The sequence below is a fragment of the Ceratotherium simum genome, chromosome 6 (genome assembly GCF_057802395.1).
Source record: "Ceratotherium simum simum isolate JZ-2026a chromosome 6, ASM5780239v1, whole genome shotgun sequence".
Classification (NCBI taxonomy): domain Eukaryota; kingdom Metazoa; phylum Chordata; class Mammalia; order Perissodactyla; family Rhinocerotidae; genus Ceratotherium; species Ceratotherium simum.
The window spans coordinates 56,844,536-56,871,631 of NC_141905.1; the positions used below are offsets into that span (position 1 = coordinate 56,844,536).

General features: G+C 39.3%; 2 protein-coding genes across 4 annotated transcripts in view; one reads left to right on the top strand and one right to left on the bottom strand.

Moving 5' to 3' along the window:
• Positions 1-7,296, bottom strand: part of TCTN3 (tectonic family member 3) — a 70,567-nt gene extending 63,271 nt beyond the window's left edge. For all 3 annotated transcript variants that reach the window (XM_004427882.3, XM_087432329.1, XM_087432328.1), the window contains exon 1: positions 6,700-7,296. The gene's annotated coding sequence lies outside the window, so the exon portion shown is untranslated. The remainder of the gene's footprint in view (positions 1-6,699) is intronic.
• Positions 7,297-7,460: 164 nt separating this feature from the next.
• Positions 7,461-27,096, top strand: part of ENTPD1 (ectonucleoside triphosphate diphosphohydrolase 1) — a 99,774-nt gene continuing 80,138 nt past the window's right edge. The window contains exon 1 of the mRNA XM_014785599.2: positions 7,461-7,557. Coding sequence (XP_014641085.1) covers positions 7,542-7,557 — 16 coding nt within the window. The 5' untranslated portion in view covers positions 7,461-7,541. The remainder of the gene's footprint in view (positions 7,558-27,096) is intronic.

Here is a 27,096-nt window from a genome sequence, read left to right on the forward strand (position 1 = left end):
CTCCTATCTCAGTGAATATTCAATCATGTTCCTTAAAACCCTGGAACAATTCCCACATATAACTATTGTTTATCATCAGATAATCTCCCACTTTTTCACCTAAGATTCTTTTTTATTTTTTATTGCAGAAAACTCAAACAAGTAGAGAAATAGTACATCAAATCCTCATGTACCCATCATCCAACTTCAATAATTATCACCTCATTCCTAATCTTGTTTTATCTATACCTCACCTACTCCTCCTTTTTGAAGCTAATCCCAGATTTCTTCTGTACATGTTTCAGTATATATCTCCAAAAGATAAGGACTTCTGAAAAATTATAGCCACAATACTATTAAACACCTTGAAAAATGAATAGTTCTTTAATATTATAAAATAATATCCCATAATGTTCAAATTTCTTTGTCTTGGTGTTTTTTAAAAATCGGTTTGAATCAGAATTTCAATGTACAGATATTGCATTTGGTTGGAATATATTTTAAATCTCTATAGGTGCCTCATCCTCTATCTTCTTCCCTGCAATGTATTTGTTAAAGACATTGAATTGTTTTATCGTGTTTCCTCCAGACTAAATTTTACTGACTGTATTCCTGTAGTATCTTTTGACATGGTTTTGTGCCCTGTATTTCTAGTAGACTGGTAGTTAGATCTAGAGGCTTCAGTTTTTTGGGCAAGATTACTTCAGAGGGTGTGGTGTTTGCTGCTCTTGTGATGTGAGCAGTCATCGATGATTATTGCTTAGCTTCATTACTTTATTTGGTGTACAGTGGTGATACTCTAATGCTATCAATTTTATTCTTTCATTATCTGGAATACTTTAAGGAGAAACTTTCCCTCATCAACTAGTTGATTATCCTGTAGCACAGTTTGTGCAGCAAAGGCATGTTGAGTGTTGGTATTTCCTCTTAATTTACTTGTTTTTGGAATCAAGAATTGGTTCTAAAGGTGAACAATGATTTCTTTATAGTATCATTATGAACACGTGAGTGTCAACATATCTGATGTGTTTCAATCCATTTCAGTTATTATTTCTTATTGATGCTCAAATTTTCACTACTTTGGCTAGTAGGAGCCATTTGAAGTTGGCTCCTCAGTCCTTCTGACACAACCTAGTAGTTTTAAATAGGAACCTTGCTTTCTGGTATGACAAAATATTCCAGTCTCATCTTATACAGTTTTTGCCTCAGACTTGAAATCAGCCATTTTTCCAAATAGCCTTGGTTAATTTTAGTGGAAAATAGTATTTATAGATCACAATCTTGTGCTGGGGTAGAAGGTAAAAATTCAGTTAAAACCTATAGGGAATGAGAGAATGAGCAGTGTGGATATTTGGGAGAACAGCATTCCAGGCAGAAGGAATAGCAAGTGCAAAGACTCTGAGGCTAGAGCAGATGGAGCAAGAAAAGGAAAGTAGTAGAAAAGAAAGTCAGAGAGGTGATGAGGAGCAGGCCAGGTAGGGCCTCATAGGCTGTTGGAAGGACTTTAGTTTTGCCTGGAGTGACGTGGGAGCCATTGGAGGATTTTGGGCAGAAGAATGACATGATCTTTCGTTTTGTTTTGTGTTAACTAAACCACTATGGGTGCTGGAGTGAGAATGGACCGAATAGGGTTAAAAGCAGAATCTGGGAGACCAGTGAGAAAGCTATCACAGTAAACCAGGTGAGAGATGATGTGGCTTGGACCAGCGTGATAGCAGTGGAGGTAATGAGAAGAGGTCAGGTTCTGGATATATTTTGAAGATGGAACCCACAGAATTTGCTAAAGGATTGAACTTGGATTGTGGGGAAAGAGGATTCAAATGATTCCAAGGTTTATGGCCTGAGACATAAATGAAGTTGTAAAACATCATGATAATATGAGTGGCATCTCTTCTGTGGGTCAGTGCTATGTTTGTTGAGGTGGGGGGAGCAGAGAGAGGGGTCAGGGAAAGCTTCACAGAGGACCAAATACTTAAGCTGAATCATGAAGGATATGTAGGAGGACCAGGTGAATAAGAGAAGAAAGAGCATTCTGAGCAGAGAGAACAACTTGTGTAAATGCAGAGTCATGAAAGGACTATGGGTTTGGAATTATCATTCGTTTTTGGGGTACAGGGACCTAAGGCAGAAAATGAGTCTAGAGAGGTAGAGAGAGACCTTATGTATTTAGGAATTTGAATTTTATCTTATAGATGATAAGGAGACCAGAATTTTTTAAGCCTTGAAGTGACATTATCAGGTATACACTTCAGAAAGTTCATCTGGGCAGCACAATGAGAGAGATTGAAGGTACAGAAAAAAATGAAACTCCAATCATTCTAAGAATTTATCAAAGACCATTTTATCATTAAAAGAAAGATGGAATATCTTCACCCCTTTCTAACAACTCCCTCAATCTCTCTGAGCACAGTTTTTATTTTCTGCTTCCTATTATGAATAATAGTAATATAAATAATGATGATAAAGGAAGAAGTGAAACTGTCACTATTTGCAGATGACATGATTTTATATATAGAAAACCCTAAAGAATCCACCAGAAAACTTTTAGAAGTAATAAACGAATATGGTAAAGTTGCAGGATACAAAATCAACATACAAAAATCAGTTGCATTTCTGTACACTAACAACGAAGTAGCAGAAAGAGAAATTAAGAATACCACCCCATGGGCCGGCCCTGTGGCTTGGTGGTTAAGTGCGCGCGCTGCAATGCTGGCGGCCCGGGTTCGGATCCCGGGTGCGCATCGAGGCGCCACTTCTCCGTCCATCCTGAGGCCGAGTCCCACATGCCGCAACTAGAAGGATGTGCAGCTATGACATACAACTATCTGCTGGGGCTTTGGGGGGAAAAAATAAAAATCTTTAAGAATACCACCCCATTTACAATTGCAACAAAAAGAATAAAATACCTAGGAATAAACTTAACCAAAGAGGTGAAAGATCTGTACACCGAAAACTATAAAACATTTCTGAAAGAAATTGAAGAAGACACAAAGAAATGGAAAGATATTCCGTGCTCTTGGATTGGAAGAATTAATATAGTTAAGATGTCCATACTTCCTAAAGCCATCTATAGATTCAATGCAATCCCTATCAAAGTGCCAACAACATTTTTCACAGAAATAGAACAAAGAATCCTAAAATTTATATGGTACAACAAAAGACCCCGAATAGCTAAAGGAATCCTGAGAAAAAAGAACAAAGCTGGAGGTATCACACTCCCTGATTTCAAAATATACTACAAAGCTATAGTAACCAAAACAGCATGGTACTGGCACAAAAACAGACACACAGATCAATGGAATAGAATCGAAAGCCCAGAAATAAACCCACACATCTATGGACAGCTAATCTTTGACAAAGGAGCCAAGAACATACAATGGGGAAAAGAAAGTCTCTTCAACAAATGGTGTTGGGAAAACTGGATAGCCACATGCAAAAAAATGAAAGTAGACCCTTACCTTACACCATACACAAAAATTAACTCCAAATGGATTAAAGACTTGAATGTAAGACCTGAAACTATGAAACTTCTGGAAGAAAACATAGGCAGTACGCTCTTTGACATGGGTCTTAGCAACATCTTGTCAAACACCATGTCTGACTGGGCAAGAGAAACAATAGAAAAAATAAACAAATGGGACTACATCAAACTAAAAAGCTTCTGCACAGCAAAAGAAACCATCAACAAAACAAAAAGACAACCTAACAATTGGGAGAAGATATTTGCAACCCATACATCTGATAAGGGCTTAATCTCCAAAATATATAAAGAACTCATGCATCTCAACAACAAAAAAACTAACAACCCAATTAAAAAATGGGCAAAAGACCTGAACAGACATTTCTCCAAGGAAGATATACAGATGGCCAACAGGCACATGAAAAGATGTTCAAAATCACTAACTATCAGGGAAATGCAAATCAAAACTACAATGAGATATCACCTCACGCCCGTCAGAATGGCTATAATTAACAAGACAGGAAACAATATGTGTTGGAGAGGATGTGGAGAAAAGGGAACTCTCATACACTGCTGGTGGGAGTGCAAACTGGTGCAGCCACTATGGAAAACAGTATGGAGATTCCTCAAAAAATCAAGGATAGAACTACCATATGATCCAGCTATTCCACTGTTGGGTATTTATCCAAAGAACTTGAAAACACCAGTTTGCAAAGGTACATGCACCCCTGTGTTCATTGCAGCGTTATTCACAATAGCCAAGACTTAGAAGCAACCTAAGTGCCCATCAAGGGACGAATGGATAAAGAAGATGTGGTATATATACACAATGGAATACTACTCAGCCATAAGAAACGATGAAATCCAGTCATTTGTGACAACATGGATGGACGTTGAGGGTATAATGCAAAGTGAAATAAGTCAGAGGGAGAAGGTCAAATACCGTATGATTTCCTTCATTAAGTAGTAGATAATAACAACAATAAACAAACACATAGGGACAGAGATTGGATTGGTGGTTACCAGAGGGGAAGGGGGGAGGGAGGAGGGTGAAAGGGATAATTCGGTACATGTGTGTGGTGATGGGTTATAATTAGTATTTTGGTGGTGAACATGATGTAATCTATGCAGAAATAGAAGTACAATGATGTACACCTGAAATTTTTACAATGTTATAAATCAATGTTACTGCAATAAACAAAAAATTAAAAAAAAATAATGATGATAATTTTTTATTCAGAAACAGGATTTTTTTTTTTTTTTTTTGCTGAGGAAGATTCGTGCTGAGCTAACATCTGTCGCCAATCTTCCTTTTTTTGCTTGAGGAAGATTCTTTCAGAGCTACCATCTGTGCCAGTCTTCCTCTATTTTGTATGTGTCAGCCACAGCATGGCTGCTGACAAGTGGTGTAGGTCCACACCTGGGAACCGAACCTGGGCCGCCAAAGTGGAATGCATGAAACTTAACCACTAGCCATGGGGCTGGCCCCAGGATTTATTTTTTAAGGTAAATTCTTGGGCCTTTAAAAAGACACACATGGGGCCGGCTCGGTGGCATAGTGGTTAAATTTGTGTGCTCTGCTTTGGCGGCCCAGGGTTCACAGGATGGAATACTGAGCACGGACCTATGCACCGCTTATCAAGTCATGCTGTGGTGGCGTCACATATAAAGTAGAGGAGGATGGGCACAGATGTTAGCCCAGGGCCAATCTTCCTTACCAAAAAAGAGGAGGATTGGTGGCAGATGTTAGCTCAGGGCTGATCTTCCTCAAAAAAAAAAAAAACACACACACAAACCCAATCTCTTCTGTAGCTATTCTTGGATGAATGAGAGGTAATATTTACTTAATTGCAGTGTTTTCTTGATGCCAAGGAGCGTGTGAACACCAGACAATATGATTAAATTGTATCACAGAGCATGTTACCATTATAACATTAAATATCAAAACGTTCACATAGTATGAGTTGGGGGCTAAAACTGTGTTTCTATTACTACATCCAACTCATATGAACTTCAAATTTTTATGAAGTGTTAGTTACTGTAATGAGATTGTACCTCTTCTGGTTGAACCAGAAGTTGGGTACGTTAGATAGCTTCTTTCTCTATGATGAAACTGAAAGAGAGTCAGTTGTCAAAATAACCTTGCATCAACAATGTGATATCCAAGTACAACATGATAGGCGTTGCTTTGAATTTTACTTTTGTTTGAAACAGAGAACTGTTACCATAGTGCCCAAAGTGGGGCTCTTCTTGGCATGTTCAGGTGCCTGTGTGTTTGTTTCTCCCACCTAACCTCTCATCCACTCTGGATTTTCCCCTTGATTGGTCTTTTCTCCTTCTAGCTTTGATGGTCTGTTTTCTATTCTGTTAAGTCACAGGATGTTTTGTGGAGATGCTTTTTTTCAAGTTTTTTTCCAAAACAATGATGCCAAGACAGTCACAAACTCATTATAAAAATTATTGATTTTTACAAATATCCCATTATATTACTTAAAAGCAGTTTTACCGCAATAGGACAAATATCAAACCAGTATTCTTCATTAGAGATGGAGTCTAAACTGGCTCTGGAGAAGGCATCCATTGGATTCTTCCTTTAGTATAATTAGTTGTTATTATAAATGCAAAATCCTGTAGTTATGAACCATTTAGTAAGATAAAGAAAGAGCCTTAGTGTACAGACTCAGATTTATTAAAGCATCCAACATTTATTGAGCACTTACTATGTGCTGGACACCGTGCAAGGTAATAGAGATGCTGAAACTAAAAACTCAGCCCCTGCCCTTATTAAAATATGATTGAAAGTATAATGGAGAATATATTTTCCATATAGAGTCAAAAATAATCTGTAATGGTCACAAATTTAGTGGTTTATATGAAGAAAAATGTCTTATGGTATAACTGGCTTTAGACACAAGTTCTCGAGCTGGAGAGGCGATGTAGAAAAGCATGAACTAGGAACCAGAAAACCAGATCTACATTCCTGCTTTGCTGCTATTCATCCATTAATTTAACCATTCATCAAATATTTACCAAGAGCTCACCCTGTGGGAGCAACTGTATTAGGTGCTGGGGAGCATGGTAGCAAATAAGAGAGACCAGCTCCCTGCCCTGTGTGAACAGAAGCAGGTGGCTTAACTTTTTCACGTCTCCAATCCTGGTTAGACTAAAGGTCTGAGTCTCTTTCAAACAGAAAATGCTAAGGTTTGTGACAGCCTCAGAGGGAGAAGCTGCCCAGGGGGCCTGGGGACTGGAGGACTTACCTTCCTCTCGGAGGGTTAGCTCTTGTCCTGATTTCAAAATAACTTCGTATACACAGTTTAAAAATGTTTTGGTCAGCCTCTCATCCGCATTTGAGTCATCTTGGCCAAGCCTGGGCGTGCCAGTTCATGCTCCTAAGGCTTCAGAGGTGGAAGGTTAAAGTTTGGAAAAAGGTGGACGACTTGCGTCAGTATAGCCAGACAGTTGTTCCCGGCGAGCAGCCTCCTCTGCCGTCCCGCCCGGCCTTCCGACCAATAACGCGGCTTCTCTTGCCACGGCGTCCAAAGCCTGGCTGACCCGTTGCTCTTCTGGTCTAATGAGGCTCGAAAAGGGATTGCTCATCAGGGGACCAGAGGTGATCGGCTTTATGGGGCGGGAAGAACTGTTCTTGCGTCTCACATTTTTCCCAGTGGGAATCAAGGTAACAAGTTTCTTATCTGGCTTCAAAATTGCAGTAAGTTAGATAACTTTTTTGCTTGCAGCCAAGATACATTTTTTCAAGGGGGAAAATGGATTTCTGTAGCAAAGAGAGGGTGAGAGCGCGCGAGAGATCGTTCAACATAGACTGCTTCAAGAATGCAAAAAGTTACACGCCGGGGAAGCCTTCGTGTAGCTTTAGGGAAAATGAGCAGCCGCACTCCTCCGCCAATCTGTCCTTTCCAGTCAATGAAAGACATAGGGTTTGAGGTTCCTTCCGAAACGGGGCCGGCTAATTTAGCCCCTCCCACGAGCCCGAGGGTCTGTTATATCTCTGGTCCTTGAGTACCTCTCTCACTGAGACGGCCACAGCAAGCAGAGGCTGAAAAAAAAAGAGCAAAGAGGAAGAAAACAAAAGCTGCCAATTATGGAAGATAGAAAGGGTAAGAGCAAAACTGATTTGATCCGAAATCTTAAGGGAAAAAAAAAAAAAAAGAAAGAAAAGAAAAACCAAAAGCCCGGACCCAAAGCAAGTACTTGAAAGAGCAAGAGGCAAAAAGCCTTAAATGAACTTTCCCATCCTCTCCTTCTGAGAAGAGGCAGAGAAAGAACTTTGGGAAACTTTTTAGGAAGCAAAGCCCAGGGGTTGTAGTTAAGGGTAGCTCTAGAGCAAGCTGGAGGGGCTCATGAATATTCATTATCAATTTGTATTCAGATCTGGTTTTTTCGAGGCAATCGACTTCTTCTGTCCCCAAACAATATAAGAGGCAGCTGCCTCATTTACAGTCCAGAGTCATCTTGCTTCGAGTCTGTACCTCAGCGTATTTGCTGGAAGATGCTGGGCTCCGTGTGTGCATTTGTTTTGTTCTCGAATTTCCTGCGTGCTTTCCTGTTGTGAAATTAGCAAAGGCTTCTCTGCCGGGAGTCAGACAGAGAAGTGCATGTGGCAAGAGGCTGTCACAACAGGACCCCTCAGTATGTTTTGCAAAAGCCTGAAAGTTTCTTGGGAGGTGTGGGAGAGTGTGGGGGGGGGGCAGGGGGGTGGCGGGGGTGGGGGGGCGGGCAGAGGGCCGAAGAAGAACAGTTTTATCTTAAAAAAGCAAGGCATATCTGACTGACTATATTTAGATTTTGTCTAAAAACTACCAGAGCAGCCTGGTTTGCACAGATGGTGTACAGTCTCTGTCTTTTACCTCTTTTGGGCATTTTCTGCCAGGACGGAGAGCCAGCTGCTTGCCAGCGGGTAGGAGCCGGGAAGAATCTCTGCAGCAGGGTGGCTGTGTAGGGTTGAAAACCTTCTTCATCATCTCTAGTTTCTAATATCCCCATGTGTTTTTATCACATAGAACTTGGAGGAATGGGATGAGTAGCCAACAGGTTTCTTAGTAATGATAATAATGATAGCTGTTAACATTTACTAAGACTTTACTCTGTGCCGGCAGCTGTTCTAAACATATTACACGTGTTATTTATTCTTCACATCAGTGTATGAGGTGAGTGCTATCATTATCATCCCCATTTTCCAGATGACGGAGTTGAGGTAGTGAGAGAGTGACTTGCCTTGGTATCACACAGTAAGTGGTGACTTTGGATGCAGGCGGTTGGACACAGGGACCGCAGGCCTTTCTATTCCTCCACAGTTACTCACTTTGAAGGCTCTCCCTACTGCCCTGACACCATCGATTCCGGGTTTGCAAATCCTTAAAGCTACTGGGGAAATGATAGTGATGAAATCTCAAGTCTGGGAAGGAATTTGTGCTTTGCTATCAAGTTCACATACATTTTTCTCATTTGGTGCTCTTAGCCATTCTCTGTAGTAAAGCCCAGATATTGCTATTATTGCCTTTTACAAAAGGGAGAGACTGAAGCCAGGAAAGGTTAGGTGACAGGAATCGCACGGCTAGTTTTCGAAAGTCCGGACCAGACCAGAAATCCCCTGCATCTGGTTTCCTTTCTAACCTGCCTTGGTTGGAGGATACCCAGTCATCTCCAAACTTCTGTTCCCACACCCAACCACTTTCAGTTCCCCAAGAAACTTTGCTTCTTTCCTCCTTTCCAGACTATTGCTAAGGCACTTGCCTCTGCCTTAAAAGCCTGTCTGCCCTCTCCTTCCCCTGTAGTCTAGAGCCAAGCTGCCTGGGTTTGAATTCCAGCTCCACCATTTACTAACCGTGTATCTCAGTTTTCTCATCTGTAAAATGAATAGAAGAATATCTACCTCATAGGGTTGTTGTAAGGACTAAATGAGGGATGCATGCAAAGTTCTCAGAACGGGGCCTGATGCATATGGTATATGCTCAATAAATGTTAGCTGTTGCTATCACTCCTTCAAGTCTTATCTTGGTTGTTAGTCCCCGCTTTAAGCCTTCTCCAACCCTTCGAGCCTTAGATTAGGCCCTGTCTTGGATGTTTCTACAACGCTTCACCACTTATGCCTAAAGTGGTGCTCGTCATACTTGTCAACATTCCTGCCGTCTGCACAGCCTCCCATTTCCCCTGACTATAATTTCATTTACCTTTGGATCTGCAGTGTCTAGCACAATGTTTAGCACATAATGGGCACTCAATAAATATTTAGTAAATAAACTAAGTATTATTATTTTAGTTGATGTTCATCCAAGGGTCAGGAGGCCAGTTTAAAAGGGGACCTATGAGTTTGCAGTAGAGCTCCCACTGGGACATACAGCTCTTTTGTGCAATCTATAAAGCCATCCCTCTAAGTGAATACACTGAGAAACAAGATGCATCCCTTCTAGGTGGGTGATCTTCAGAGCTGATGTGACCTAATGCCAGGACACCCTGTTTGACTAGTCCAGCTCTGGCTGAACTTCAGCCTCCATTCCCCTCTCAGGCAGGGGCCAAACTGGAGATTTCAGATGCCTCATAGCACGACCTTGCTATCTCTGAACAGAACATCTTGTTCTAGAAATAGTGTTTCTCCAGCCCAATTTTATAGCAATCTCATAGTCTGAGACATTGTACTCTGGTAATAGAAGAAAAATAAACACAACAGAGATTGGCCTTGTGTAAAATCATAAAGTACATTAAATTTATTTCCAGCACCCTCCTTTTCCTCTTCCTGGCATACCTTCAAACCAGTTTGACAAATATTATTGTGTCTACCATTTGTAAGTCCTTATGCCAGATGCGTAGGATATAAACAGTTTGCTCACTGTCTAGTGAGGAAGACAGACATATATACAACCAACTCTAATTGAAGCCAGATTCTGTGAAGTGCTAGTAATCATAGCTAACATCGATTATTTATTATGTGCCAGGCACTACAATTTTTATATGCATCGGCTCATATAATCGTTACAACAAACCTATGATATAGGTTTCTGCATCTTACAGCTGTGGAGGGAAGTTGCTTGGCCAAGCTCACCTAGCTGGAAATAGGCAGAGGGGAATTTAGACCCATAGAGTTAGGCTGCAAAGCCTCGGTTCCTAATGGATAAGTTCTCCTACCTCCCTAAGAGCTGTAATAGAAGTCTAAAGAAAATGCCATGAGAAGTAGAATAGGGAGAGATGATTTCTGGGAAAACTTCTCAAAGGATAGGACACTTCAGTTGGACCTAGAAAGATGAGTAGAGTCTGGTGCCCACAACAAGCCCCTTTCAAGTCTCAGCGATGCTTAAAGACTTTTTGTCTTTTACCAAAACTACAGCCTAGATTTAAGAGTAAAAAAGATCTTTCACCTTTTCCAAGTTCCAAGCAGGGAACCTATTTACATATCCATCCTGGAGATTTGAAGGCAGGAGTCCAAAGTGTAGCCTTGACTATGAGTTTGGGATTACCAGTTATGTAATCAAATAAACTTTTGCAAAGTAATCAGCCAGATATTAAATGATTTCCTTAATCATGATGATTTCTGTGTCTTGCATGGTCGTTAGGCACATGTGGTAAACAGCTTTTACAAATGACAGTGACTGGTTTTGCTTTTACTTAGCCAAACCACATTTTAAGAGTGTTGTCTTTTTGGTTGCTTCTGCACTCTCTATAACCAGCGATTGTGCCCAATGGCATTAGCATTTAATCCCACCTGCCTTGGGTTGAGTACTACTGGGCTCAGCCTGTGCAGAGTGAAGGTGAGGCCCAGGGCAAATTACACAGGGTCTGTTCTTCATGAGCTCCGTTCCCTGAAACAGTTTGGAGGGAGGCCAGAATTGAGGGCAGCACTTGGAGTGAAGAATCACCAAACCTCTTGATGGTTTGATGGAAGTGCAGAAGAGTGGAGGCGCTAGCTTTGTCTTAGTGAGTGTGTGTGTGGGTTCTGAGGCAGTTTTTCTCAAACTTTAACATGCATATGCATCGTTGGGGATTTTGTTAAAATGTAAATTCTGATCCAGTAGCTCTGGGGTGGGGCCTGAGATTCTGCATTTCTAACAAGCTCCCAGGTGATGGTAATGCTGCGTCTCCATAGACCACACTTCAACTAGCTATGTTATAGGGCCATTGCATGCCTTAGTCTCAGGGCTTATTTCGGTATCAAATGACCAAGCCCTCCCTCACCCAGTGCCACCCCCACCCCTCTCCCAAGCTACCACTTTGAGTCGCTGATCAGCTATGTTATTGCAGGATGATGGGAAGCCTAATTCATTCATTCCTACAGTAAATATATGTCTTAGAATAGGAAGTTGAGGCCCCCAATTTTCCATACAAGAAACGAGTCTGAATCTTTATCGACACAAACTATTATTACACAAAAATGTCCTATATTGGATTTCCTGAACATCTCCCATCTTTTCTCCATGGCTCCAAGTTTCCCTAAACTGCTTTCATTCCCTGCCTCCAATCTGAGAAGTACTGGAGCAGAACATTTGGCTGTCTCCAGAACCCTGTGCTGGGCGTTTGGAGTGCCAGAGAGCAGGGGGGAGCAGGGACTCAAGGCCCTGAGACTAGGAGCCGCGTGCCTGGGGCATTGTCCCTACTCTGGAGGAGTGAAGTGGGAATGATCCCAGGCGCAAAGGAGGAAAGTAGGTGCAGAGAAGACAGATGGAATTTCTTTAGGTTTGGAAAATTGAGGGAATTATGAGGAAAAAAGAAGTTGGAGAAAAGGCAGTGGAGAGTTTGCCTAATGTGCTTACATCCTGAGTTTTGGTGCTAGAATATCAACATGATTTAGAGACCTAGGAACAATGGCAGTGTACGCCCTACATACAGAGCTGTTTCCTTTTGATTCATAGGAAGGATGTGGACAATTCCTTTAGGTCCGTGAGGGTGTAAGTAATATGGCACATGCTCATTAAAGAAAACATGAAAATATAGATTAGAGGAAAGAAGAAAAACAATCACTTGTGACAATATTTTGGTGTATTTCCTTGCAGTTCCTTTTACTATGCCTGGGTTGTTTCTCTCTTTTAGTATTTGCTTGACTAGGACCTTGAAAAATTATAAGATGGCATTGTAATCGTTAGGCTCTAATTTTAAAAATAGGAAATAGAAACATTTGTTTCTATTTCCAATAAACGTCTTTGCATATGAAGTCTTTCTACATGCAGAGTTGCATGCTGAGGATAGAGGCCCAGAAGTAGAATTGCTAGATTAAAATTGTGTTTTTTAAAGTTCTTGATTACTATTGCCAAGTTGCTTCCCTAAGGGTGGACCCTTCATTCTCCCACAAGTAAAACCTGTTTTGCTGCATCCCTGACAGCTTTGGCATTTTTGTTTTTCTAAAAAATAATCTTATCCACTTTTATGTTGTTTTAGTTTGTATTTCTTTGATTACCAGTAAATTCGATATTTTTCACAGAATGTCCTTCTTCTTTTGTACACAGTCTGTTTACATCCTTTGCCAGTTTATTACTTATCTGGATTTTATGTTTTTAAATTAATTTATGTGAGCTCTTCATAAAATAAAGGTATTCAACTTTTTCCGTCACATTCGTAACAGTTTTTTTGAATCTTTTCGTAGTATTTTTATACAGAGACTTAAGCTATGAAGAGATCCAATACATTTTTATCTGTGGTGTTATAGTTTTCAAAGTAGTTTGAAATTGCATTTTTATTGTTTCTTTAACCCAGGATAATATATTTTTTTAAGTTCCAAGTGATTGTTATGTTCCTTTATACAATTAATTTTAATTAATTTTTCATTTTATTTCACGATGGTTAGAGAATATGGCTTTATAATTTCTGAGATTTCTTTGTACCTAAGCATGTAGTGAATTTTTATAAATTTTTGAACACTTGTTAATAAGATATATTCTGTTTTTGTTATAAAATTGGATATTAATAAATCTATCTAGTCATTTCAATTATGTGGTAATCCCTCCTCAATCATAATTTTCTTCTTTGTGAAATTATAGTATATGTGCATTTACTTTTGTGTACTTTTATTGATAGCTATGAAAATTTCAGTTCCAGGGGAAAAAATGAGATGTAAATAATTTTTGTTGTGGTTTATTAGAAAAGAGGGGGGTAATGGAGAATTGGGAATATAAAAGGAATGTAAAGGAGATGCAGAGAAGGAGTAATTCAATAAAGTCTTGGGAAAGATAAAGGAAGATCAGCTAAAGTTCTCAAATGGCATCTTAGGCAGCTGAGCCTTGTATGGCTATGTAACTTTAGGAAGTATGGAGTGGGCGTGAGTGAAAATTATCAAGCCTTTCCCTCCCAAATAACCATGGCAGGCCCAGGAGGCGAGAGCCAGGAGGTGGGTCTGGTTGGCAGAATTTAGGAGGTGGAGGTCAGAATCTCTGAACCGTAAAATCAGAACAGTGTTGCTCAAGTGGATAAAGACTCCAATACACACACAAAAAGACATCTGAGGCAATGTGTCATCAGCAAAATAATTTTTTTAGGCCTTGTACTGAAAGGGCAGGGTAGGGAGGACCCAAAAAGTCTCCAGTGAACAAGGGTTGGTAAATAGAAATTAATAGTGCCGTGCTCATATTTTCTAACTTAAGCTGTGTAAAATGTTGTTGATACCATCTTTTGCTTAGTCTTCTTTTTAGTGCTTCATTTTAGTGAGTTTAGAAATAATCATAAGGTAAATCATAATTTAAATAGTTCACACTTATTTTACTTGCCATTCTTGTTTTAGTCTCCCTGGTGTTTAATGTTTTCTCATATTATGCTTTTTGCTATACAGACTCTGGACTTTTGCTGATTTGTTTTTATATATATTTCTACAAAGCTGTGGATAACAGACATCTTATTTTTATTTTTATATATGAATATCTTAAATTAAAAAAAAAAAATTCCTGAGCTTGTTTATCTTAATATCAAAGTAAAAAACAAGAGTAACTTTTGACCCTGTAATGAAAGATAAGAATTTAAAAGCTTTTGCTTCCCTGTGTTGTCCTTGCCTATTTTAACTATTTAATCTGATAATGTTATAATTTTCAATATTGAAAATTCTATGTCATTTATTTCATAGTTTTTTCTTTTTATTTAGATATTAATAATCAAACTCATCCCTCCATGAATTTAATTGACTTCAATATAATTCTTTTCTCACTATGCCTCTCCCCATTCTTGAGTTCTTAATTTTGGTTCCTTTTGTAATGATATGGTAGACATACCAAAGTAATTTTTTAGAAAAGGCATCAGTATGGTAAGAGAGTGACAGTTTGTCTAAATATAGAAATCTTATTTCCCTCAAGCTATTGGAGATATTCCTCCACTGTCTTGAGAAGTTTGAGGCTGTAAAGAAGTTTGAGGACAACTATTTTCAGCCTGAACGTTTTTCTGTTCTTTATTCCTAACATTTATAATTTTTGCAGTAAGACAACTGAGTATAGATTTCCTTTCATAGATTTTGCCTAGAATACGGTGAACCCCCTTGATTTCCAGATTCAGGACTTCTTTAGGAGCAAGAAAGATTTCTCTTGTCATAACTTTGATCAATGCTCCTGCTTTGTTCGTTTGTCTTTTTTCTTCAGGGACCTATTATTTGGATCTCTTATCTCTGAATGCACTCCTTTCTTTCTTTCTCTTTCTTTCTTTTTTTTCTTTCTTCCTTCCTTCCTTCCTCCCTCTTTTCGTCCCTCCCTCTCTCTTTCTCTCTCTCTCTCTCCCCTACTCTCCCTTTCTCTCTCTCCTTCATTTATTTTTCTTTATATTCTGCAAATATTTTCCTAAGGTTGTGTTCCACATCACTGATTCAATTTTCCTTAATTATCTCCGATATAAACTTTCATTCAGCTACAAAGTTTTTGGCTTCCATGAAATCTTTTATCTTGGTCTGTTCTCTTCTCATAGCAACATCCTCTTGTATTTAACTAAAAAATAGACAGGAAAGATTTCTCTCTCTTTCCTTCATCATATCTATTTTGGAGGCAAGCTTTTCCTCCATTGTTCTGTCAATGCAAATAATTCATAACCAATCTATAAATCAAAATTGGGGTGAGTTTATTATGAGCCATATCTGAGGACCATATAGCCTGGGAGAGTCCTTTCACAAAGGAATGGAGCACTCCAAAGAAGTGGGGGTATACAGAATGGTTATATTCTGTCAAAGAGTGGGTATCACATATGATTGGAATGTCCCTTTTACAGTAGTCACAAGATTGCTTTGCTGGCACAGCATTTCACACAGCAGTTGATGAACACAGCAGGTAGCAGCTCTGTGGTCTCAAGCTGGGTGGTCACAGGGTGAGCACAACAGGCCAGCAATCAATCCTTAGTTTAGGGAGAGATGCTTATCCTTATGGGGAGCTTATGCCAATATGGGGGAAGCTGCATCCTTGTCTTTAAGGGCATTATTCTTGTTTTTGGGACATAGTAAATACTTAAAGCAGACATGCAATGCATGCTCAATGGCCACATCAGGCCTTTTTGGAAAAAACAAGTTCAGGCCGAATTAGTTTTATACCAAATGATTTCCTCATATACTCTAATATATCCTATTGCTTGTCATTTATTTATCAGTTCTTTCTACTTTATTGCAAAATTTATTTAATCTAAGGCCTTATCCTTGAAAGAAAGGAGATTCCTTTTGTATGTGTGTACAAATGAATGTATGTGTTTTTCACCTTATTCTAAAAAGAATTTAAGGAAGCATTAAGGGACATTCACCGCACTCCAATATTAGAGATGGCTGGAATGCTCTTGGCTCCCTCAGATTTCGTTTGGATCCTGGAAGAATGCAATCACCACATGCTGGATCCCCTTCTATGTGTGAGAAGACATCTCAATCCTCTAGCTGAGAAAGGTCCCTCAGATCCAGGAAAGAAGGCAAAGGAAAGAAGGCAAAAAACTTGTCACCATATAGTCATGTTTCAGAGAGTAGAGAAGCTAGGGCTGTCAGAATTCTGATGTCCAGAGGCATAAAGGCATTCAGGAAGGACCCTTCCCTGCACTCATTTTATTGCTTTTGCCCCTTCCCCAGTGAGAGCAAACCTCTGTTGAACTGGGGAGTGAGCTCCTGTTCCCCTGCTTAGCGCCTTGCCTGAGTAAGGCCTTTTGAGGGAGATCAGTTCTAAGGTCTCTTTATATTCATGGTAGACACATAGCCGCCAGTTCACAGAGGCAAAAACAAACAAACAAACAAAACAAAGCAAGACAAAACAACAAACCTGGGGCTTCCCAAAGAGTTTCTCCTGCCCTTCCCATCACACTCTGCTACTCTTCTCCCATAGTGTGCTTTTGTTGGTCCCAAGTTAATTGGTGTTGCGAGGGCCAACTAAGACCTCTGCTTACTTGCCCTGGTCATGCTGTCTTGTCTCAGAAGAGGAGATGCTGGGCATTAGTGCCATTTCTTAATTGTAATGCATTAGCATTTCATTTGGGGGAAAAATTCATTTCTTTTAAGGTACAGATGTACATTTTCACAAGAATGTGGGAGAGTGTGGCAAAGTATTTTTGCTTATGCTATCATTATACTCACTGATCATAAGGCTTGACTTTTGAGATCACTCTGGCAGCAGTCAAGGGAATGAACCAAGAAGTTGGTGAGAAGTGCAGGGAGACTAGTATTGGACTTCTGAAATAGGTGAGAGATAGGCTTCCTATAGGTGAGAGATGATGGGGATCTGCCCTAAGGTGTTGACGTGGGGCAGGGGGCGGGCAGGGGCATGGATAAGAGGGGCTGGATTTAGACAATACTTCTGAGGTAGGGCCTGAGATAGAGGGCTAGGTGGTTTGTTGGGAGACAAGGAGAGGGAGATGCCTCAAGTTTAGATTTCGATGATTGGGTCAATAAATGTTTATAAGTAAGGCTGGGAATGGGGGAGGGAGAGTAGATTTGGCAGGGGAGGAGGGAGATAACAAGTTCTTTCTGGTATTTGCTCAACATGAGATGTTTGTAAGACGTCAAGGCAGAGATACAGTCGTCCCTCTGTATCTGCAGATTCCTCATCCATGGATTCAACCAACCACTGATTGAAAGGCCTCCGACAGTTGTGTCTGTACTGAACATGTACAGACTTTTCTTTCTTATTGTTATTCCCTAAACAATACAGTATAACAACTATTTACATAGCATTTACATTATATTAGGTATTATAAGTAATCTAGAGATGATTTAAAGTATACGGGAGGATGTGCATAAGTTATATGTAAATACTATGCCGTTATGTAAATACTATAAGGTACTTGAACATCCATGGATTTTGGTATCTGCAGGGTGTTCTGGAACCAATCTCCCACAGATACTGAGGGACAACTGTATTCTGTTGGTTGCTATAAATTTGGGTCTAGTGCTTGGAGATGTCTGAACAAAATCAAGAGATAATGCGAGTTGGAGTTGAAGCATGGAGCCAGTGGTTGAAAGTATGGGCATGAATAAGTCACCCTGGAAAGTGTAGAGAATGAAAACAGAAGAGGATGAAGAGTGGGACCTAAGGAAACATCAACATTAATAAAGGAAAAGGAAGAGAAAGGATTTAAGAAAAGAGATTCAGAAAGAATGCCTAGAAAGGCAGGAGAAAGCCAAGGAGAGAGTCTGAACCTGGTAGCCAATACAGAGAGTGTTTTGAGACCGAAGTTTCAAGAAGTGCCAAAGCTGCCGAATTGGCAAGAAGGAGAATGAGAATAGATGTTGCACATTCTCCTCTTCTAGGGCACCCCTTCCTGCCCTCTACCCCCGCCTATAGTGTAATGATTTTGGAATTGGGTTGCAGTGTATAATGTTTCCTACCCACAGCCCTTTTATCCTCCTAGCAAAAAAACAAAAAACTCTAATTGTACATTTACAGTAGAATAAATATAGTGATTGGGTTTGGAAATTTGGACTTATAAGTGTCCTTTGATAAAAACAGATTTAGTAGGATATTTGGCCATATTAAGAGGTTAAAGAGCAGAAGTTAAGAAAGTAAGAATATTGAGCTGAGATAACTTGAGAAGCGAATTGATAGAGGGAAGGAGAGAGCTGACTTGAGGGATGAGTTGGATTAAGGGAAGAGTGTTATAGGCTAGAGTGGACTTGATTATATTTGAAGGATAAGAGCCAGCAGAAGGGAGATGGACTCATTCATTCAACAAACATTTATTGAGCAAAGAGTATGTGTCAAGCACTATCCTAGGCACTGAAGATACACCAAGAAACAGAACAAAATTCTTAACCTCATGGGGCTTATGTGGTGGGTGGAGGGGTTGGGGGAGACAGTAAGTGAAAAAACAAGTAAAATGTTTGCTATGTTATATGATAATAAGTACTAAGGAGAAAATTAAAGCAGGGAAGGGGGATAATAAGTGTTGGGAGATTACAATTTTAGATAGGATGATAAGATAGCCGATGATTTTGAAGAAAGACCTTAAAGATGTGAAGTCAGTTATGTGGCTATCTCCAGGAAGAATATTCCAGGCAGATAGGCCAGCAAGTACAAAGTCCTGAAGAGAAATTAGGTGTTTCAGGAATAGTAAAGAAGCCAGTGTGGCTGGGTTGGAGAGAACAAGAACGTGAGAGCTGAGAGGTGGGTTTGGCCTAAACAGACCATCTAGGGCCTTGCAGGCCATTGTTTAGCCTTTGGCTTTTACTTATAGTGAAATGGGAAATGACTGTGGGATTTGAGCAGAGGAGTGACTTGATCCAATTCACATTTTAATAGGATTACTCTGGCTGCGTGTAGAGAATTGACCGAAAGGAGGCAAGGGTAGAAGGAGAGAGACCAGTTGGGAGAATACTGCAGTAATACAGGTGAGAGAGGATTGTGTCCAGTTCTAGGTGGTAGCAGTAGAAGTGGTGAGAAGTGAGAGGATTTTGGATCTATTTTGAAAATGGAGTCTATAGTATTTTCTGATTGAATTTGGATGGGAAACAAAGAGAGAAGGAAACTTGGCTCCAAGGTTTGGGGCCTTCCAAGAAACTGGAAGGATGGAGTTGCCTTGAGCTGAGATGGAAAGATGTAAGAGGAACAGGTTTGAGTGGAAAGATCAGGATCTCAGTTTTGGATGTGTAAGTTTGAGATGCCTATTTGATAAGAAATGCCTATTTGACATGGAGGTTTTGAATCAAGCAGATGGATATACAAGTCTGGAGTTAGGGGAGAAGACTAGGTTGGAGATACATATTTGGGTCATCAGGTAGTGTTTAAACTCAGTGAGACTGGATTTAAATGCAATGAGACTGGATGAGATCACCAAGGGAGTGAGTGTAGAAGGAAAAGAAGTTCCAAGTGCTGAGCCTTCGGATGCTTCAACTTCAAAGGTTAGGGACAAGAAGAGAAGCCATCCAAGAACACTGAGAAAAAGTGTGTGTGTGTGTGTGTATGTGTGTGTGTGTGTGTTGGGGTGAGGAGAGGGGGATAAACTAAGAGAGTATGGTGTCCTGGGAGCCAAGTAAAGAAACTGTTTCAAGAGCAGGAAGTGGTCAGCTGAATCTAATACTGCTCCTGGGTCAGATAACGTGAAACTGAGAATTGACCATTGCATTTGGCACAGTGGAGGTCGATGGTGATCTTGATGAGAGCACTTGTGGTGGAGTACTGGGAGCAAAATTCTCACTGGAGCTGTTCCTATTGCTTCTCTTCTCCCCTCTTTCCCATCCTCCTCCCCGCTCCCTGAACTAAGGAGGAATCAGTGACATCTGAAGAACATGGTTGAGTGTGAGGGAGGCATGGTTCCTCTAAGGAAATTCAGAGTCCTGGTACCAGAAGAAGGGGAAATGGACTCTGAGCAGACAATACAGCAAATGTTCACTTCAGCTAGAAATAGCCTGTTTCTGTCCTGTGTATCCTATTTACAGCCTCTACCCATCAGCTATCTGTAAAGTCTTTTAGGAATGGAAACTTTTATGGGAAGGAATGTAACCCCCTGGTGCTGACAGACCATCCAGATTGCAAACATTTTCTGCAAAAGAAAAGCCAGAGGCCCTGCAGGGCCAGGAAGTGTGGTCTTCTACAAATGCGTCTTTCTCAGTGAGCTCATGCCAGAATTCAGATCATGAAGACAGCCCAAACACCAGGCCCCAACCACTGTTGCACAAACCAGAACTGCCTTATGGTTTCAGAGGTTATATCTGTTTGCAAAACCCAACGATTTGGAGGATTTTGCACTTTAAGGGAGGATTAGGGCAAGGTAGGAGTAGGAAATCACAATTCAAATGTGGTCTAGGTATCTCTGCATTCAGCATTTTAAAAAGACTCAATAAATGTTAGTGCTGAAAGGGACTTGAGCATACTTAAATTTCTTCATTAAAATAAAATTAATTACATTCACTGTCTTTTTAAATCACACAAATAATGCATTTACTACAGAAAATTTGGAATATAAAAAGAACAAATAAGAAAATAAAAATTCTCTGTAAGCTCACCACTCATAGCTCTTTGTCATATAACTTCCCAGTCTTTCTCTTATTCTCTTTTTTCTCCTTTTTTTTTTTTTGTGAGGAAGATCAGCCCTGAGCTAACATCCATGCCAATCCCCCTCTTTTTTTGCTGAGGAAGACTGGCCCTGGGCTAACATCGTGCCCATCTTCCTCCACTTTATATGGGATGCCGCCACAGCATGGCCTGACAAGCGGTACGTCAGTGCGTGCCCGGGGTCTGAACCCCCGGCTGCCCGCAGCGGAGCACACGCACTTAACCGCTATGTGCCATGGGCTCGGCCCCTCTCCTACATTTTATTGTTTATTATTATTTGTTTTCTGAAAATTTGAGGCCATGTTATACATCCTGATTGTAATCTTCTATTTTACTTTATAATTTATCATGACAGTTGAATGGCTTTTACCATATGATATTTAATGGCTACATATAGTATTCCATCATTTGAATATATACCATATATCTATTTAACCATGTCCTTTTGCAGAGTATTTAGGAAATTTTCAAATATTTTACTATTATAAATAACTGCTTGTGGAATCAATTTCGGTGCATGTCTTTGAAGATTTCTTTAGGATAAATTCTTAAAAGCAGAGTTTCCAAATTGCTCTCCAAATTACAGCAATATATGAGTGACACAAACACTGAAGTCCTGAGTTGGGAAGCAGTGTGCCCAAGTTGCACAGCTGGTTGGTGGCTGAGTGTTTTTTGGAGTTCAGCTCACCTGCCTTTTGAAAGACCCCTTTCCTTGATACCATGTTCCCTGTTACATTTCAGCCTTTTGTTAGTGATATCCTATAGGACTCCTTGGACCTTGATGACATATAATTTTTTCCTGTAAACTCTGTGGATCCCACTCACGCCAAGCTAGTCCTCTAATTCGTCTGTGGGCATGAACTCTGAACATATGGAGATAACTTTTTCATGAGAGGACATGGTACTCCTCAGAAACCTTTCTCCATTAGGGCTATAAATGTTTCCTCATTAGTCAAGAGCCACCACCCGTTGGACATTCCCTCATACACCTGAAGTGTTCTGGAGGTTTCTCTGACTTCTTTTTAACCTTACTGGTCATATATTTTCTCTCTAAAATCCTACTTCACAGTAGTACTTCTTTATAGGAAGGCCATCTTTCAATGGACTCCAGTGACTGAGTCTCCATCCTACCCCATTTGTGGTTCACTTTGACTTACCCCAACTCATCCAACCGGGTTGGTAGAAACACAACAAAGCCTACACATTAGAGCAGGTTGTACTGATGGCTCTTCCATAACTCAGAAACTTTTAAAAGGCAATGGCTGTTTGGCCAATTCTTAACTTATAATACCCTCCCCAATTTTACAAATATATTTATTAGGTTGAACCATTTGCATTGACAGTTTTGTAGGTCCAAAACTATCAAGTATTGACAATTTCCTATGATTTATCCTAATGGGTAAAACAATCCTAGATGTCAAGAATATGCTATAGAGAATATTCCAGTTTATCCCCAAGATACATTCTGGAAGGTCTGCCATGACTCCTAAACACCTAACCAGGGCTATATTTCTCACAAACCAAAAGGCAAAGTTTTTTTTTTTTTTTTTTTAATGTCCATTGTTGGTGAAGATGTGGGGAAATTAATATTCCCCAATTGTTGGCCAGAGTGCAATGGGTAAACTTTTTAGATGGAAAAATTTGTCTGTAATTATTCCAAGTCTTAAAAATGTGAACACCCTGACCCAGCACATCTACTATGAGCACTTACCCTAAGGAAAGCAGCCTGGGTATGTGCATAGATGTACCTACAAGGATATTTATTAGAGTATTGTTTGTAATAGTGAACAATTGGAAATAACCTAAAGTAAGGTATATCCATATGTGAAACAAGAATCAAATGATGTTATAAAAGAATTTCCAAGGACAAGAGAAAAAAGCATTGTTAAGAGAAAAACAAGTTATAAAGTTGAACAATCAAGACCCATTTTGTTAACAAAATTTAATAAATGTAGACATTAAATATACACAGGAAGAAGACTGACAATATATACAGTGACATATTAAAAGGACTATTTATGGGTGATCAAAAGAGAGTGGATTTTATTTTCCTCTTTTATACTTTTCTGTATTTTCCAAATTTTTAACAGTAAGCATATAATATTTTTGCAATCATAAAAAATAATTAATGCCATGTAGAAAAATCTGTCATGGAAAAATTTTAATGTTAAATGGAAAGTAACTAATTGACTAGTAAAAAATTAAGCAGGTGTAGAAGGAATACGTGAAACAGTAAATTACCTGTTAACCTTATTATTTTCAAATAAAATTTGGGTGTTAATTTTCCACAAATCTACAAATATAAGCTATCACCTTGCTTTCTGAAAGCCAATACTGTAATAGAATATCCATAAATAGCCTAGAAAAAATAAATTCTAAAAAAAGAAATACACTTGCATTTGAAATAACAGAAGAAAGTAAGAATGAAACTGGGATGAGGAAATTATCTTGGATTGAAAAAACTTGTGTTTTCAAACTTGAAGCCTGTTGAACAGAGTATCAATAGTAAGATCAGCAACGATACTCCTTTGTCTGCCTTGTAAAAGAAGTTTCCCAGCACAGAACAATAGCTCCCTCTGCTAGGGGACCTGAGGAAATCAAATAACAGACTCAAAGCAGAACAGACCCTGATAATAACCTAGGTCAGGGGGTCCTGGATATTTTTTTTTGTTTTTGGATGGACTGGAAGGATTTTTCTTTTTAAAAATCAATATTAATTTTTACCAAAATGACACACGCATATAACTAAAATTCAAGTTTAATAAGTCATAACCAAGAACTGTTGTTGCCTGTTCCATCACTTTCTGCCCTCCCCCCATCCTTATGTCCTGTTCTCCAGAGTAGCCACTTTTAATCTTTCTAGAATTTCTTTTGGTGTTTATGCTTACGTTGCTAATTTAGATGTTACCTGTTGCTTTCCTATTGCAGTAGCTGAATACTTTGTTTTCTTACATTCCCCCAGGGTTGCCCTCTCCGCACCATCCCTATACAGTCATGCTTTGCTTAACAACAGGGATATATTCTGAGAAACCCATCATTAGGCGATTTCTTTGTTGTGCCAACATCATAGAGTGTACTTACACAAACCTAGATGGTATAGCATACTACACACCTAGGCTGTATGGTACTAATCTTGTAGGACCATCGTCGTATATTCAGTCCATCATTGACTGAAATGTCATTATGTGGCGCATGACTGTATAGTGACTGTATAGTGATATCACAGCTTTTAGTTAAATCAGTATCCAGTGTTTACCTTAGCGTGTCTAGATAAGTATTGTTTGTGCCTTGGATTTCCTTCTCTGTATGACTTTTATTTTTACTGGCATTAATAAGGCCTTGTTTCTTCATCTGCCTAATTTTCTATGTCTCTATTAGTCATTCGTTTTCGCAAACCTTTCAATATAATTTCCTACGTAGTCAGTAATCTTTCCTTGTTTGTCCCTCTTCTTTTCTTGACTGTTCTTTTTTAAGACCTCCTTTCTGATTCTTTTGTCCTGTTCCAGTCTAGGCTGGTTGCTCTCTTGGCCTGCTGCGTAGTTGTCTTCCTGTGCTTCCCTTGACCTTTCTCCTGAGTTGATTCTCAGTTAGTACTACATCTCTTCCTCTTTCTATGTTCACTACCTCATTTGGGTGGAGCACATCCTTCAGTAACTTCCTGAGAAAAGGCTTACTGGAGGGAGAATGTCAAGGCCTTTGTGTCTTTTAGAATTTTGAAATCTGATGCTATTCTTGTTCCCAATTATTTTCATGTCATTTGTTCCTCCCACTCCACCCTCTGTTTCCAGGAAGCATTTAGGATATTTTCTTTACCCTTTATGTACTAAGAATTTATGATCAAGTACTTTGGTGTGTATTTATTTTCATCCATTGTGTTGGGCATTCAGCCCCTCCCATATGGCAACTCAAATCTTTCAGTTCTGGGAAATTTTCTCATATAGTTTCTTTGATAATTTTCTTCCTATGGTTTTTTCTGTTCTCTCTTTCTGGAAGTCTTATTAGTCAAATGTTGTCTCTCTTATATTAATAATTTTAATTTCTTTTGTTTTTTTCTCCATATTCTTTTACAGTTGTCTCTACCTTCTAGGATATTTCCTCAATTTTATCTTTCAACCCATTTGTTAAAATTTCTTATTTCAGTTATTATGGTTTAAATTTCTAAAAGCCTATTTTTATTTTCTGATGGTTTCTTTAAACAAAACTGTACATTCTTTTGGTCTCATAGATGTGTTATTTTCTCATCTATCTGAGGAGAGTAATTGAAATTTTCTGTTTCCTCTATTTTTGTTGTTTGTTTTCATGTTGAAGACTTTTTCACATACTTTTATTATCTTCACACAGTTCTATCAGGTCGATATTACTATTATCCTCATTTTATAGTTAATGGGTCTTAGAAAGTATATCATTGTTTTATTTTTCTTACTGTGGATGTCTGAGAAAGTTATCATAGACCAGCCAAATCCACAGTCTAGCTTCTTGATTAAGTTGGATTCTCTATTGAACCCTTAAAGTCTCTTTTTACCCTCCTATACTTTACCTCCTCCAACCCCCAGGACAGTTGTCTTACCATATTAGATAGCTCTGTTAGAAAGATCTGATCTCTTTAAAGTTATTTGAAATATTTCTCCTTCCCTGCATCTTCCCTCTGCCATTAGCACTAGTTTTGCCCTCTGGGCCATAGAGATGGGAATCTAAATCCCCTTCCATAGGATAGCCCCTCAAATATTTGAAATAATTTTGTCATGACTCCTCCATGTCTGCCATTCCCCAGCCTAAGAGGCCTAGAATCTCCTACAGTATTTCACTCTTTTGTCAAGCTCCAGCTGGCTAACATTTTTGGAATGCTTTGGATCAGCTCCTTGCTGTCAAGGTCTCACTTTAAGTGCGTGACTATAACTTAATACGGAGTCTAGATGTGCTTTGAAAGACTGAGCCTTGAATGGGATACTGTCGTTTTATTAATGTGTCCTGCGATTGGTTTAGTTTTAACCTGAGGTTTCATGTGCTCTAACATCTTTTCCTAGTAGGTGATAGTTTTGATAAGTTTCTCACAAATTTTAATTTCTAGGACTCTGGCCTGCTTGCTTCCACTGACTTCCTTTTTGATTAGGGTTATGGGTGTGTTGTCCTTTTTCTTGGTTGCTGCTTTTACTTCTTAGGATCTCCTTTTCAAGGCCAGTTGCACTTGGCCTTAGATATTAACCCCAAAAAGAGGGGCTAAGGTGATATTGAAAAATGGAAAGATCTTGTTAATGTAAAGTGCATAAATAAAAACTCTCGTATACATATTTGAAAAGGAGAATACAAATAAATGGGGGTTTTCTAGGCACCATGTTAAGCACTTTGTACACGTTACCTCATTTGACCTTTACAACAATCTTATGAGTTGAGAACTACTGTTATTCCCCTTTTAGAGATGAGGAAGTGAGGCCAAAGGTGTGATGCTGACATAGAAATGCCAGATTCAAGGCTGATAGTGCTGTTACCTAGAGAAGCGAAGCTCACACATTACATTTTGTGCTAATGATAGCTGATATTGTTGAATGGAATTATCTTATATAATCTGTTGAGGTGTACTGCAGCTGTCTCTATCCTTTAGCAGAGCATGCCAAACATAAAAAACTTTTGATAGGTCAAAGTGATGACATTGACATTCTGAACATTAATTTTTATGGTTCTTCCTGATCAGGGATTAGGTCTTATTCATATTTATATATCCAGTACCAAGCACATTCCAGGCAATCAAATGTGATTCAAATCAGTGCAAGCGTGAGTATATAAATGGGTAGGGTATGTAATAAGTGAATGAATGGATGAATGAGTGAAATTATAAAATAGCAATGACTATTAGAGTTTTTAGGTCTATTAAAGTTTTAAACCTGTTTGCCGCTACACTAAATCCTCAATAGACTGCTTTTCTTTGTGAGCTCATATGTCTACTCTTTGTAATGTTTTTCCTACCTTACTGTCAGTATTCTGAATGGAACATCCATAGACATGAGGTGTGCCCGAAGCTCTTTGCAGATGGGAGAGAGTAAAAGGAAGTTGCCCTGGGTTGTTCAGATAATTGTGTCCAAGAGAGAGAAATAAACTCATGTTTGATCCAGGCCCTGGACATATTCAAGGGCATTGATCCAAGGTGTGAGGTCCAGCTGCAGGGGCATCTAGGGAGTATATTCTTGGTCCATGGCCAAGTCGTTGGAGAAGGTCTGTCTGAATGAGCACCAGGGAGACACC